This window comes from Siniperca chuatsi, linkage group LG8 (genome assembly GCF_020085105.1).
Source record: "Siniperca chuatsi isolate FFG_IHB_CAS linkage group LG8, ASM2008510v1, whole genome shotgun sequence".
Classification (NCBI taxonomy): Eukaryota; Metazoa; Chordata; class Actinopteri; order Centrarchiformes; family Sinipercidae; genus Siniperca; species Siniperca chuatsi.
The window spans coordinates 28,121,911-28,138,257 of NC_058049.1; the positions used below are offsets into that span (position 1 = coordinate 28,121,911).

At 45.4% G+C, this 16,347-nt stretch overlaps 1 protein-coding gene across 5 annotated transcripts; it reads right to left on the bottom strand.

Moving 5' to 3' along the window:
* Window positions 1-1,560: 1,560 nt before the first annotated feature.
* Window positions 1,561-9,734, bottom strand: LOC122880151. Of its 5 annotated transcripts, none has more exons than XM_044204977.1 (2): window positions 9,416-9,734; window positions 1,561-3,651 (listed from the first exon to the last, which is right to left on the bottom strand). In XM_044204977.1, exon 2 carries the CDS (start codon window positions 3,215-3,217, stop codon window positions 1,694-1,696), a length of 1,524 nt encoding a protein of 507 aa, XP_044060912.1. In that variant the 5' UTR covers window positions 3,218-3,651; window positions 9,416-9,734; the 3' UTR covers window positions 1,561-1,693. The 5 variants fall into 5 exon arrangements, with proteins under 5 accessions (XP_044060912.1, XP_044060910.1, XP_044060913.1 ...); XM_044204975.1 differs by lacking the exon at window positions 9,416-9,734 and adding an exon at window positions 6,683-7,489; XM_044204978.1 differs by lacking the exon at window positions 9,416-9,734 and adding an exon at window positions 6,647-6,670.
* Between the last annotated feature and the right edge of the window lie 6,613 nt (window positions 9,735-16,347).

A 16,347-nucleotide genomic window follows, 5' to 3' on the forward strand; every position in this document is an offset into this window, starting at 1 on the left:
TACATGAGCTCCCTGAGTTAGCTAAATAGCAAAGTGATATGAATTTAATTTTAATTTGGTGACTGTGTAGGCATCCCGAGACCAGTTTCAGGTACCATTGAGGAACTAGGAGGTAGAAGGTGGCCCAGAGCCTCTACACTACCTTCAGTTAACACTTAACCAGGGAGTGGCTCTTCCTCAAAGTGTCTAACATCCATAAGTCAGACAGAAAGCGACCATGTTCATGTGACGAAGCTATACAGCCACATGATATAGCTGTGGAGGGGGCTCAGTGGCTACCACAGTTTGTCAGAGTCTGAGGCCTGCTAGCTAGCCCCATTCAGTAGCCTAGCCAGGAACACCAGGCAGGACAGTGAGGCACCCTGGAGACAAGGTCTGTGACTGGCTGTCCAAACTGATGCCACAGTTAACTGTCCAACTACAGGTTGAGTTTCCACTCACTCCAGCGGCCCCCTGAACATCAGACCCATCAAACATTGTTCTGTATCACTGCACTGTAGCTACTGTGAGAAGTAAAGCTGCATGTGCTTTCATCATGCATTGTATGTGTGTTTTAATTAATAATAGGTTACCAGAAGATAGCAAAATGTATTTTTTTAAACACAGTTGTAATATCTGTGAAAGTACTGTCCAAAAGCATGTCTGTGTAAGTAGGTAAAAGTCTTTCTTCCCTTTGTTCTGTCAGGCCACATGTAGATAATGTGAGCAGGGCTAGCAAAGTGGAAGGCAACTGAGGAGAATTAACACAAGTATTCGGTGTATTTGTACCTACAGACAGTTCTTCTCAGTTTCAGATATCTTTTTTTGTCATCTGATTCTGCTCTTCTCTTGACCATGGTTTACTTACTTACTTAGATAGTGTAGTGGCAATTCCTTCGGAATAAAGAAACACTCAAGGCAATCACTTGTCTTTCTGTAGGTTTACTTCAAGCGTCTGCAGACGGACTCACAGCAGCAAAAACATACATCAGTATAATCTGCTCTGAATGAGTACAGAGGGAAAAGAGCATCAGTTATTTATCCAGTCTTCAGGGTCAGACTCCTCAACCCGGGGAGAAGAGTGTCCCTGAAGTCTGGACATAAGAGTCAGTAAGATAATTTGTAGTTCCATGTCATCATTATCAGTGTACTGTTCTCATCTCACAGTCCAAACAATCATACACAAATGAAGTATTGACGCCAAACAATTATAATAATATCTGTATATTATTATATCAGAGAGTCTGTTTGTTCTTGCCATTACAATTCCTCCCTTTTTAGCATAAAATCATCTTAAAAATAAATGCTAATCAAAATAATTAAGAACAAACTTCAAGTAGGAAAGGAAAAATCAAACAACTAGACAAGTGGGGAAAACCTCAAGCGTCAGAGGAAGAAAAACCCCACATATACTTATCATTAGCTTATCCAACAAACTTCAATTCAATAGCCTGTCATTAGCAATCATTATCATTATAACTGGATACAAATAGGAATGAACTAAAAAAAAATTTGAATGAGACTAAACCAAAAACCTAGGTTATAACCAATAAGCATGCGTGAATCAGCAAAACAACAGAACTCTTATTGTTATTATAACTTTAACCATTAGGTAAATAGCTCTAGCAGCAATATATGAGCATACATGAACATTTTATTCTAAACTCACATCATACTTCAAAATCCAGTGTGGTTACATGCAATTTTATTCTCCTCAAATCATCTCATTGTCAAACGGTGGAATCCATTCAACAGAGCTGGATGTTTCTATTGGTATATTCAGATACTGACCCATAGATGATTTAATTGCTGTAGCAATCATTGATCTGAAACAGGGAATTACACAGCAGGTCAAAAGGAGGAAGAGCACAATAACTAGGAGCACAGGTGCCAACATTTTCATCAACACATTCTTCCATCCTCCCATAGTCAGCCATGACCATATGTCCCATCCTCCCACACTTTGGGAGTCCAGGCTTTTCTCCTTGTGCAGTAGATCGTTCAGATGGTCTGTGATGTCTGGAACATAGGTGCAGCAATCAGTCCCAATAATATGACAAACTCCTCCTTGACTAGCCAGCATCAGGTCCAAAGCCATTCTGTTCTGCAGGGCCACATTTTTGATCCCCTGCATGGTAGGAGTGAGAGTGGAAAACCCTACCTCTACCAGTGCCGTCAAGTTCTCAAGATCTATGGCCAGGTGATCTATCTTGTGTGCATTATTCACAGTCCCCCACCAGGGGAGGATGCCACTGATTCCTTTCTCCCCTAGTGACACTCTCGTAGTGGATCGCCGTGCTCTGTGTGGTAAGTAATAGTGAGCATAGTGGGTGTGAAAATGAGTGATGGTGGGTAGAATGTTCACAGATGTTATCAGCTTAGCAAGGTAGCAGGTGCCACACCACCCCGGTCTGAGGGATTGATAAACATGCTGTCCACATACCCACACATGCTCTCTTAGAGATCCAAATCCATCCTCCGTAGGCATCAGGACGATGGGATTGTCGCTTCCTGGGCGGTGTAAGCTGGTGGTGTGAGTCAGATTCAGCTGAGCGATGTATGGCTGAGGTCCTCTGCATTCGCTTCGACCTCCCTTGTTCCACCCGGTGCCGCATGTTGTAGTGACAATCTGTTTGCATGCTGAAGTCCCCAGGAAGTGGTCTCTAGACGTGTAGCACTGTCTGGTGAATCCAACCGTACCGGCCTGGGACGTTGGATTGGTAGTCATGATGGGCCGATGAATTCCTTGCTGGGTTATTTGGCTCATGTTCCAAAACCTGGCTGTGGAGCCGTCGTAGTTGGTGATGCTGATGTTAAATAGCTTGAGTGCAGCTCCCATGCCTCTCACTGTTCTGTTCTGCAGAGTAACCCCTCGGGTGAATGCCACCATGACTCCTAGGGTCTCAGAGACATTTAATGGCGTGGGTTCCACTGGGATGGAGTCCCCCACCCCATGGGGGAGCTGCACACAGGCGTAGCAGCTCTGGTTAGTCACTTTTCTGGCAATAGTCAGTATAGTTGCATACCATGCGTTGTCTTCCAGCTGAGCTGGGATGTTGGGGAAGATGAGTGGCACCTCCCTTTTGACCCCTCCTTCTTCTGTGGTTAGTTGTGATTTGAATGTTTCCATTAGTGAGACTGATGACAGGACAACGATGACAGCGAGCAGCACCCCGTCTCCGTGGCCTCCCGGTCTGTCACCCCTCCTTCGCCATCTTCCTCTGGTCTCAAGTGTCATCTTATCAGTTGTGTCACCTCTGCCTACCCCCTAATCAGTGTGCCCGTGATGTTGGTTCGGGAGGGTAGTGGTTCTAGGTGGTCCCAGTGGAACCTCTGCGCTCAGAGAAACTCCCCCACGGGACCGCCACTCCCCTCCAACCCCCTGAATGCACAAGGGGAGGAAGGTTCGGTTCACTCACTGATCTCGATCTCACTTGTCTGGTGTTTGGCTGCTGGCCCCGGCTCGGGTACTCGTTTGCAGTGGGTGGCGTGGATCCACGTAGCTCTCTCTGCCACTTTTACAGCTGTTTCAGTGGTGAGCAAGATCTGGTAGGGACCATTCCACCTGCGAGCCCGCCAGTTCTTCCGTCTGAAATCCTTCACCACGATCCAATCACCAGGCTCCAAGTCATGCAGTTTCCTCTCTGCAGCCTTTGGAATGGCTTCCTTCACCTGTTTGTGAATATCAGAAAGCACAGTGGACAAGTTTGTGCAATAGCGTAGCATCTCATCCTCACATTGGCTGGTGTCAGGAAGTTGTCTTTTCACTGGCCCAATTCCAGTGTTCAATGGCCTGCCAAATAGGATTTCAAAAGGACTGAGACCCCCCCTGCTTCTTATCCTGGACCTCATGTACATCAGAACAATGGGGAGTGCTTTTGTCCAGGGCAGCCCTGTCTCATCACAACACTTAGCAAGCTTGTTTTTCAGAGAACTGTTCTCCCTCTCCACGGCTCCTGCGCTGGCTGGGTGATAAGCACAATGATGTTTTAAATCAATACCAAGATACTCCCCTACACTCTTCAATGCTGCGCTCATGAAAGGTGTACCGTTATAACTGGAAATCTTATCTGGAATACCCCAGCAGGGGACGATATCTCGCATAAGACTCCTTGCTACTACTGCTGAATCCTGTTTGGCCTCTACCCATTTAGAGAACATGTCAACAATGACCAAACAATATTTCTTTCCCTCACTGGGTGTCAGCTCAATGAAATCCATCTGCAGGTGTTCAAAGGGTCTCTCAGGAGGCACATGGGCCGCCTGTGGGATTTGAATACTTCTCCCCACATTATTGGTTGCACAAACAATGCATTTTTGGCAAAATTTTTGAGAGAAGTTATTAAATCCCTTTGCGAACCAGCATCTGTTCCGCTCCCGCACCATGCTCCTCTTTGACCCATGGTCTCGCCCATGGGTCAACACAACATAATTATGGAACAGATACTTCGGTAAGCATGGTCTGTCACTTGGTCCATACCACACTTTGTCTGTGACAGTGCAGCCTGCCTTTCGCCACACTGCTTTTTCCTCTGCCGTTGCTCTTGTCTGCAGTCCCTGCAGATCAGCTGTAGGTGTCAGAGGTTCATTAGTTAGTGCAACACATCAAGTGGTCGGTGTTTGTTTGGCAGCAGCTTTTGCTGCCTTATCCGCTCTGGCATTCCCCTGTGAGATAGGATCAAGGTTGTTAGTGTGTGCTTCACATTTACAAATGGCAATCTGCTTAGGCAACAGCACAGCATCCAAGAGTTCAGCAACCAGTGTGTGATGTGCAATGGGTTTGCCTGTGGATGTAAGGAAGTTTCTGTTTGCCCAGAGTTTTCCAAAGTCATGCGCCACTCCCCATGCATATCTGCTATCTGTGAAAATGTTCACAGTTTGGTCATTAGCACATTTACATGCTTCTGTTAATGCAACTAACTCTGCTGCCTGTGCTGAGTAATTTGATGGGAGTGGTTTAGCCAGAATTGTTTCATGCAATGTTGTTACTGCAAACCCTGCAAGATTTTTACCAGTTGCTGGATCTCGTGATGCTGAACCGTCAACAAACAGCTCCAGCTCTGGATTGATCAATGGTGTTTCCTGCAGATCTGGTCTGGGGGAGCAAGTCTCTGTTATCACTGCCACACAATCGTGAGGTTCGCCATCTGCCGCTGTAGGGAGGAGAGTTGCTGGGTTAAGCACTGTACATCTCTTAACAGTGATATTAGGCATTTCAAGCAATATGGTGTTGTATCTTAACCACCTGGCTGTTGAGAGATGTGATGTTTTCTGTTCAAGCAATATCATTGAGACAGCATGTGGAACCAACAATGTCAGATCAGCGTAACCCACAATGTCACGTGAGGCTATAACAGCTTTCTCTGCAGCCGCCACAGCCTTCAGACAATTTGGCAGCCCAGCTGCTACCGGGTCAAGCTTGCTGGAAAAATAACCTACTGGTCTCAGTCTCCCCCCATGTTCCTGTAATAGCACCGAAGTCATGAACCCACCCCTCTCGTCAACAGTCTGTGTGAAAGGTCTGTTACTGTCAGGGAGACCAAGCGTTGGGGGTGTCTGGAGGGCCAGCTTTAAGTCCACAAAAGCCTTCTCCGCTTCTGGTGTCCAGTGGACTTTGTCCTTCGCTGTCAGACCTCTCCCATGTACAATATCTGCAAGGGGGCCTTCAATCTGTGCATAATTTGCAACCCATTGTCTACAGTACGACATCATCCCTAAGACGGCCATAACTTGTTTCTTCGTTTCTGGCTTTGGGATGAGCTGAATTGCCTGGGTTCTTTTGGGTGATAGGGACTTCCCCTCAGCTGAGATCACATGACCCAAGAATATAACCTTTTCAGACACAAATTGCAGCTTGGACAAGCTAGCCTTGTGGCCATTTTCTGCAAGGTGATTGAGCAAAGCTAGTGTGTCTTTTACACAAGCCTCTCTTGTTTTTGAGCAGATCATAAGGTCATCTACATGCCGTAGCAGCGCACTTCCTTCTGTCAATTTCAACGTTTCCAAATTGTTTTTTAACGCATCGTTAAAGATTCCAGGACTCTCTGAATACCCTTGGACAAGTCTGGTGAATGTGAAACTCTTACCTTCAAAAGAGAATGCAAACCAATACTGGCTGTCAGGATCCACTGGGATGCTGAAAAAAGCATTAGCCAGGTCAACAACTGAAAACCACTTACTCCCAGGTGGCACCTGTGAGAGTATTGTGTGTGGGTTGGGAACATTGGGTGCTCTTGCATGTACTGCTGCATTTACCGCCTGCAGGTCCTGCACGAATCTCCAATGTTGTGGTTCTCCGCGTCCCGGAGTTTCCGCATCGGAAAATAGGTGTTCGGACTGGAGAATTTGCGCATGGAATAATCACTCCTGCTCTTAAAAGAGAATCAAACACCGGTTTAATACCATCAACAGCTTCCTTCTTCAAAGGATACTGGTTCTGACATGGCCTGTATGAAGATTTTGGTGTGATTACTACAGGCTCAGCATCTTTGATTAATCCTACATCATACTTGTGTTGTGCCCACAAGCATGATGGTACCTGATTTAACTCAGGAATTTCTGAGACGTCTTTCACAAAAATGTTTTTGTCATGACTTATTTCATCCTCTGATGTTACCAAACTGGCCATTAAAAACTCTGAATCTGGAATGAGCTCAATGCTTCTTACCCCTGTTGCTATAGCTGAAAATCTTTTTCGGAATACCTGAAGTTGGTTGTGAAAATCCACCCCTGAGTCTGATGTCTTTACCCAGCCAGCAGCTTCCTCACAACGCCTGGTCCAAGGGCCCAAGCATTCCCATGTATCCTGCTTTGCTTTGACCAGGGGGACATGAGGATATGTGTTAGGGACCTGAAACAAAGCTTCACACAGTGGATCATTGAAAGCTACTGAGACAGTGCATCTTTTATCATTCCAGTACAACCAGGTCAGCTTTAGTGTGTTTCTCTCTTTGTCTTGCCTGAACCATGTGTCCTCAAAATGTTTATCAACCCCAAGATGTACAAGATGTGCAGTGTAACTCTTGTGGCAACTTGATGTCTATTCTTGTGTAGTTGTCTGGAAAGAGAGCTCTGACCTCAGCAATCAGAGTGTTATTTACAGAGCCAGCAGCTGTGTGAGGCAGTTTCCATTGATAAGAGTACATCAGCTCCCTGCTACTGTGTTTCACATATTGCGATGCAGTGTCAGAAATTCTGGCTACAATGATGCCTTCGGGAGTGGAAATCAGAATAATTCCTAATCTTATCATCATATCTCTTCCGATAATGTTGATCGGGCATCGTTTAGATAACAAGAATGAATGTTTAAAGTGTTTCTCAATTTCTTCACTGCATGGCAATGGTGTGGTATACCTTTCCACCAGGGGCGTTCCTGAAACTCCCACTGTCCTCACAAATCTGCCACTCATCTTTGGAAGGACTGCAAATTCTGACTCTCTGATGACAGAATCAGTCGCACCAGAATCCACAAGAAAAACAATATCTTTTCCAGCAACATTGATTGTGTGTTCAGGCATGCGTTTGTATGCATCATGTGTATATTCAGTGTATATTTCTGCTGGGGCTTTGTCATCAGTGGCTTGTGTGTGCTCAAGGTAAGAGATAGCCTCACTTATCAATGTCTGTGTGTGTGTCGGTGTCTCATGCCGGCAGTTGTCTGTGTCTTGTGTGTTCACATGCTCTTTCGTGTCAGTGTGGGTGCTCTTACGTAACTGATGTGAAGAATGCTCTGTCGTCTCCAGTTCAGTGTTCAAGCCAGCTCCTTCCTGACCTGGCATCGACACCCCATCTAGTTAGTCAGCCTGCTCGTGATTCTTGGGGCAATCTTTTGCCCAATGTCCCATTTTGCCACATTTGAAACAAGCGTCATTCCTTCCTCGTCCTCTTCCTCTTTCTCCACGTCCTTGTCGGCCTTGGTCCCGGCCTCTGTTCTGATTCTCATACGCCCTCAGCTGCGCCATCTGTAATCTGTCCGTCAGCTGCGTACTTTTCTTCCTTTGCTCATCTTTAAGGAATTTTCCTGCATGGATAGCGTGCCTCTGTATGGTCTCCAGGTTACCATACTCCCAGGTCAGCATATGTCCAAGGTATGAAAATCAGTTGTGAGGTCCCATCTCCTGCTGCCACCTCCATCATCGGTGCAATCACTTTTAAGGAGGTGCTGGAGTTTGATCTGGGCCGGAATTCTTTGTTGCTTCGAGTGTGATGAGGGCTGGAAGGGCGATTGGGGGTGTTTGGGCCACCCCAATGTGATTTGTAGGCCTCTTTGGGTGTTGGAGGTGCGGGAATAAATGATCCTTGTCCTCCTGTTGCCTCGTCTGGGTATTTTGAGGCCGCAGTTGGTGGCTGTGCCTCTGCTGGTGCTGCTGTTGTAGCTGCTGCTTCTCGTTGTTGAGGCTGACTTCCTTTGATGGGGGCCGAGTCCAGGTCCAGATCCAGCTTGGCACACTGTGGGACATACTGAGACACAGAGGTGTTTGGCTGATCTGCCCCTGCCTTATTTATTTTTTTTATCCCTGATATGGGCTTCATGCTGCCAACAAGCATAAGCCTTCCAGTCTGCTTTAAATTTATTTTTTTTCTTTTGAGTGACTTGTTCTTTCTCTTCTAATTTGCCTTTTAATATCTCTATCTGTCTGAGAGAGTAGCTGCCGGTTGATGGAAAACCAAATTCTTTTACCCAGATGTCCAGCTGGTCAATGCTGTGCTTACCATAATTGGTAATCATGTAGTTTATATTAGGGGATTTCAACATAGGTGATAGCAGTTTTGATCTTTCATTCTCAGAAGTTTTGCTATTGTTAGAACCCATATTTATTCTTTAACCCGGATTCCCCAACTATAATAACTTCGTTTGGTGTTTTAAATGGCCTCTATTCTGCTTTTTATTATTTTGGCTGGATTCTTAGGAGCGCTTCTGCCACAATTAAGAGGAAAGAAAAAAAGGACCTTGAAGCTGGCTGCTAGGGGAAAGACAGTTAGATAGTTTACAAACTTCCTTGAGAACCAACCCCAAAAAAGATAATAAAATAATATTAACCCTTCAATGCCTCTTAGAGCGGCCTGTTTTTATTGCCTCCCCAGATCATCCGCTTGGCATTCACGCCTTTTACTTTACTCAGTTTTTTAATTATTATTATTTTTTTTTTTTGTCTTTTTATTTTCCCTTTCACACATTCCCTCCTCCTCCTTTTAAAGATGAGTTCCAAACTACGAATCTTTAAATAACCCAAGAGGGAACCAAATGAGTGTGTAGAAAAGAATTGCAGAAAAGAACCGGTCTGTAAGAAACACCCTGTCTGACAGTGAAAAGTTTGGCCAAATACTGCAATGATTCACACAGCGGTCCCAGACCTGCCCTGCTGACACGTCTGTCACGCACACCCCTCACGGTAGCGAGAATCGGTATACCCCGGGCCCCCTTGAATAAACTCACCAGAAAGAGAGTGCTGCCACAGCCACTAGGTTCACTGGATCACAGCGGTGAGCGAGCCTCGGACACCCAGGGCAGCAGGCCCCCTCGTCTCCACCCTTCCTTGCCGGGGAGGTTGAGGTACAGAGTCCCAGACTCTAGCCGTGCACGGTCTTTACCTGCCGCTCCGAGCGCCCAAGTCCTCTCACACGAGTGAAAATGCCGACAACGCCAAATTGTAGTGGCAATTCCTTCGGAATAAAGAAACACTCAAGGCAATCACTTGTCTTTCTGTAGGTTTACTTCAAGCGTCTGCAGACGGACTCACAGCAGCAAAAACATACATCAGTATAATCTGCTCTGAATGAGTACAGAGGGAAAAGAGCATCAGTTATTTATCCAGTCTTCAGGGTCAGACTCCTCAACCCGGGGAGAAGAGTGTCCCTGAAGTCTGGACATAAGAGTCAGTAAGATAATTTGTAGTTCCATGTCATCATTATCAGTGTACTGTTCTCATCTCACAGTCCAAACAATCATACACAAATGAAGTATTGACGCCAAACAATTATAATAATATCTGTATATTATTATATCAGAGAGTCTTGTTCTTGTTGTTCTTGCCATTACAATAGATTTTGGCTTAATTTCATCTTTCCTTTAGAGGCATATATATGAAACATAAGAATTCAGTAAGCACAAAATATTGACATTTGACATCAGGCTCAGTGTTAAAGACACTTATTGTAATTTCCTATTATGATATTGTGAAACTTTAAAGTATAATCTTTTTTAAATATACCTTAAGTCCATAAAAGAGACATTTCTTGATCTGTCTTCATACAAAGGGCCTTCAACATTGATCCTTTTAGGGACACAGGATGTATAGATGATTGTGAATTGCCTTAGGCAGCTGTGTCGTCGGAAAGAGCAGGGAAGATTGATCCTTTTAGGGACACAGGATGTATAGATGATTGATAATTGCCTTAGGCAGCTGTGTGGTTTTCTTTACTCTGTGTGTGTGTGTGTGTGTGTGTGTGTGAGGAGATTCACAAGCCGATTTCAAACTGTCTTTAGGGTGATGGTATTACATAGGAAAATCTGACGCCCTCATTCCTTGATCTTCACACAATCTGCACAGGAGTTCCAAGAGATGCTGCCTGTAGACATTCATCAACGGATATCTTTACATTTATTCAGCTTCAAAACTTTAATCATTTATTTTTTATTTCACATTTTCACAGAATCATCGCCTCACGCAAGCTCCTCCTAACCTATTTTCCCATTGGCTAACCCTCCCTTTGGTTCACGCAAACTCCGCCTACCCTCCCACATCTTTCCAATTCATTCACACCTCACTCTGCACCGGACAGACAACAGAGAAGGACGTGTCTTTTGCTCCTGAAAGATTAGATTTTACAGATGGTAAATTTGTCAATTATTTTTATACTTTTGATACTATTGATTTCACTTAAATGATTGAATTGTTTAATCATATTATTTAATTTACAGGGTTTTTCATTCCCACGCCTACTTTACTCCCATTCGCTCCTGCTCACCACGCATGCTTCACGCTCATTGGCTCCTGCTAACCACGCCTGCCTCACACTCATTGGTCCACGCATAAGGCCACGCGCCCATGCCACATCTTCCGCATCTGCTCCACTGGTGTTTTTGCAGCCAGGAAATCACTTTAACCGAGATTAGCTGCACTACTACCATGAATATCACCACAGTAACCACTTCTAAACCAAAAACTTCACCACCGCACATGTTCAAGTGGGAATCTGATCTGAAATCTGATAGAAATTAACAACACTGGCAAAGGAGATTACAGGTTTCCCATATGCTAGCCTCTGCAATGCTGCTATTTAAATCTCACTGTCACATAATATTAGCTTAGTATAGTTTAGTATTGGTATATAGTTTTACGTTTGTCTCTACAGCTACATTTGTAAGAAATTATCTACAGAGCCCAGTGAACTAGAAAGCATTTGTTATTGGGAAACATTCACCGATTATCGATATGGCAGCCGATATAATGAATTTTTGAGCTGGAATGTAAATAGACCTTTTCTATGTGGATTGTGCACCAATTTTGCACCTACGCAAAAGTACTCAGAAGGCTGCTTTCTTAAACAATTAACTGTAATGACTGCAGTAATGAAGCCATGGCCTCAAAAGCATGACACACAGATCAGGACGTTGACAGAAACAACTTTTACTAAAGTACAAGTTCGGTACACAGGTGAGCAGTCAGGAGCAGATATACAAATCCAAACAGGAGCAGGCAAAAGATGAGGTCAGGAACAGGCAGGAATAACCCCCCCAGAAAAACTACACTACGAGAAAAAGGCTGGAATGCGAGACACAGAGGTACAACAACGAACTGGCACAGAGTGAGGAGAACAAACAGACTAAATACTCTGGTCAGTGTAATAGACCGCAGGTGCAACAGATTAAGGTGGGGCATGTAATCAGAACTGACGGGAGACACACTAGGGCAGGAAGTGAAGTGACCTGATATGAGAGGACAGGTGAGTAACAGAAAAAAACATCAAATGATGAAAACCAGAATGACAGGAAAAAACATGACCTAAGAGGCAGGACAGGATGTGTCAGTATTCCCCCTCTAGGCATGGCACCTGATGGTCCAGGCTAGACAGGATGGTGATGGTGGAAGTCCGGGATAAGATCTTTGTTCACAATGTTGCTAGCAGAGACCCATGACATCTGCTCAGGACCGTATCCCACCTAGTCTACCAGATACTGAGATCCATGACCCCGGCGGCGAACAGCCAAGAGGCTGACAGAATACATGGGACCTCCATCGATGAACCGGCGGGGCGGTAAGGCTCTGGAGGCAGGGACCAGGGAACTCTCCTTAACAGGCTTAATGTGGGCCACGTGAAACGTGGGATGAATTCTCAGAGATCTGGGGAGGCTGAGACAGAGTGCCACAGGGTTAATCACCTTGGAAACAGGAAAAGGTCCCACAAACCGAGGGACCAGCTTATGGGACTCCAAACGCAGGGGTATGGAAAGCCATACCTTCTATCCAGCCTGGTAGACTAAGGCCTGAGTCCGCCGCCGATCCGCTTTCTTCTTGAATCGCCCCAAGCTTCTCAGGAGCATCTGTCGAGCCCCAGACCAGATGTGGCAGCAGCACATTGAAAAGGACAGAGACCAGAGGAGGTACAAGGTAGGGTGTTGTGGGCATACTCTACCCACATAAAATGTTTGGTCCAAGTAGTGGGATTCTGGGAGATGAGGCAGTGAAGACCAGTCACAAACTCCAGGTTAAGCCGCTCTGTTTGACTGAGGATGCTCAGTCCGATCTGGAGGAGAGGAGAGGCTGACTGTGATGTCCAGCAGAGAGCAGAAGGCTTTCCAAAAATGGGACACAAACTGAGGACCCCAGTCCCTAGGAAAACCATGTAAACGTAAAACATGGAGCAAAACTACCTCCGGTCTTCTAAGCAGAAGAATGAAGTGAACCATCTTGGAAAAGTCTGTCCACCACTGTGAGGATTAGTGGTGTTACTTTCAGAGGAGGACAACCCTGTGATGGGTTCAGGGAGATGTCTGACCAGGGGTGATGAGGAATAGGAAGCGGATGTAGGAACCCAGGAGGTGGACGACGGGAGACCTTGTTCTGGGCACAAACTGGGCAAGTGGCGATGTACACAACCACCTCATTCTCCATGGACGGCCACCAAAAGCGTTATTGACAAAGACACTGCCTTTGAAACAGCAACTCAGCCTGAGAGGACCACAGAAACTTGACATGGGTAGAGGTTAGAGCATGAATCCACTAGGAGGGAATGGAAGGAAGTGATCTGTCAGAAGAAGAGAGGTGAGTAACAGAAATAAAACCGGAAATGATGAAAATCAGAGTGACAGGGAAAAAACATGATCTAAGAGGCAGGACAGGATGTGTCAATAACTTCATTAAAGGATATTTCAGTTAAATATTCTTTAACATGTTAAATAATTTAACATGTACATTGTCAACCAATTCTAGGAATGAACATAGAGAAAATAAATAAATAAAAATAAAATTAATAGCTAAATAAACATCAGTACTGTATGTTCAGTATCAGTCAGTTGCTGAAGTAGCAAAAAATGCCATCGAAATACTCAAGTAGAGTACCTCTAAATTGTACTAAAGTGCTGTACTACTAAATGTACTTAGTTACATTCCACCACTGCTCTCTACTAAACCACATATTCTCTAACTTACTCTCAATCAAGCTATGAGATTAATGCTACAGCTTTGTTCAGATTCTAAACCATTATTTTAATGGATTGAACTCCAATCAGAAAAGCTTTTTCTTGCTTATCAAAACATTTCATCTGTAGCAATATTTAGCTGTAGATGTAACAGTCACAAACATTAATTCATGGTTCGCTGCTGCAGAGTCAAGAGATAAACAGCGCCTCTGCTATAAACATCCAGAGGAATGTTCAACATATCTTGTGAAAAAACAGGCTCCTGACATTATTTATTTACTTCCCAGCATTGTTTCTCACCAACTAGGTAACAACGTAGTGTGAAGTCAACACTCAACAGATTCAAACCACCACTGCACTGTCGTCTGCTGAGCTGCAGAATGATGAAGAGATGCTCCAATGCTTACCTTTCAATCTGCTACTGAGTGACAAACTATAGCTTTCACATCGCTTAGACATCACTAACACTGCAAACTGTTGTGATAAGCAGGACATGACGGATGTTACAGTTGTCAGGGACAGGGTTAACCCATCAGACTTGGACCCTCGCCACCAGACCATATCCATCCAGCACAGCCAGACACTGCGGGACATCGTGGATGTTCTCCGCAAGCTCTTCATGAGTGTTTTCAGCATCCAGGCTCTTTGGCCAGCTCAGCTACCATAGGTCTGACCACTGCTGCTCCTCCTCCACCACCACCAGTAAAGGAACTGTGAATGCCAACTCCTGAGCGGTGTGATGGAGATTTAGGATTGTGTCAATCTTTTCTTATGCTGTGTAATCTTGTTTTTGAACAGCAGTCCTTGTTTTATGGGACAGATGAAGCAAGGATCGCTTTTGTTATCGGTCTCCTCCATGGGAAGTGCCATCGGCAGTTATCTTGTCTTACTCTGCCTTCTTCGCAGAGATGTGCAAGGTTTTTGATCACCCAATTTGGAGTAAGGATGCCTCCCAGAGACTGTTTTCTCTGCATGGAGTGTTGGTGAGTATGCCACTGAGTTTTGGATGTGGTCTGCAGAGAGTGGATGGAACGAGTCACTTCAAGCTGTTTTTTCCCATGGTGTGAGTGAGTTGATAAAGATGAATTAGTATCATATCATAAGTCTACTAAACTGGAAGTTTTAATATCTATAGCTATTTATGTGGATAATTGTCTCCGGGAGCAAAGAAGGGAGAGACAGCGCTGCCATGTGTTTGCCTCCCCCACTCAGCAAACTTCACCTCTGCCATGCTTGGTGGACTGAGCATGGACGAGTGATGCCGACAGAGAACCCTCACTGGAAGTCAAGCCTTTGCAACTGGGTTGCGTTCACCTCAGACCCGAGGAACTTCAGTGCCTCATTACCACTAACAGCTTCGCTACTGTGGTCAGCCGGGATATTTCCGTGCAAGATAAGGAGTTCCATCTTGAGGCGAGCTTACACAAAGTGGCTTTGGGTTAGGGCCTAGCTGATTGCCAACACTGCGACTGCGAAGGGCAAGCAAGCCCCCAGTCCATACTGGTCACCACACCAACATTCCTTTCAAATCACCATTATTATGACAAAGACGTGTGTCAAGACCTTCCAAGGGTCTATGTGGATGGCTGTTCCTTTCATCCTAAAGCCAGATCCGGGCCGGGGTTGGAGTTGTTTGGGTCAACCATGATGTGGAGGAACCGATCCACTACCAACTAGACCCTAAAATAAGTCAATGCACAGAGATTGCTGCAGTTCTTATCATGCTCCAACAAGCTGCTAAGTTGGCTATTGTGCTGATTATTGTGATTTGTTCTGACTCCAACTATGCCCGTCACAGCTTCATCACCCATTTCCCCACTTGGAAGGAAAACGGCATGAGAAACGCTGGGAACAAGGAAGTCAAACACTCTGAACTCTTCCTGGCTTGCGACCAACTTGTAACGGATTGGGGAATGACCGTGTACGGGAAAAACCTCCGGCCCAAACCTGGTGTTGAACCCTCCACCACCAGGGGTTCCAGAGAACCCCTCAACTGAGTCAACTGAGCTGCGAGTTCTCCGCCTCGACCAGGTGCATTTCATGCTAGAAAAGGGCCTGCTGGTCTATACCTTTAATGGTAAACCCAGTGGGTTGTCCCAACAAACCATAGGGAGGTCATGTTAACACACACGCCTGATTCCCCTGTTGGGGGCCACTATGGTTACAAAGCCACTCTCCAGTCCCTCTGGCAGGTGGCTTACTGGCCAACAATGGCCTGTGACAAAAAGTCCTATGTCCAAGGATGGCTGGTCTGTTGCCAGTTCCAGCCATCCTGACTTCTGGACTGTGTCCCACTACAGAGAAGGGGAGTCACGTTCCCTGGTCTCACCTTCAAATCAACTGGGTTGGACCAGTCCCAAGATCTTCTTGAGATAACAAGTACCTACTGACCATCACATGTATGTTTTACAAATGGGTCGAATGCCTCCCAGCACCCAACAAAACGGTTATGACGACCGCAGTCTTGCTGCTGAACCACATGTTAAGTCGCCAGGGGCTACCACTCTCTGTTCATTCGGATCGAGGCACCCATTTCACCTACAGCGTCACCTTATATGACATCTAGAGTGGAAGTAAAATTCTACATCCCGTAACATCCTCAGTCATCCGGTCAAGTCAAACGTGCCAACCGCAACATCATACACATGCTCAAAAAGTATGTGCACAACAATGGCAAGGACTGGGATGTAAAACCCCCACTGGTCCTGATTGCCATCAGGTCCACC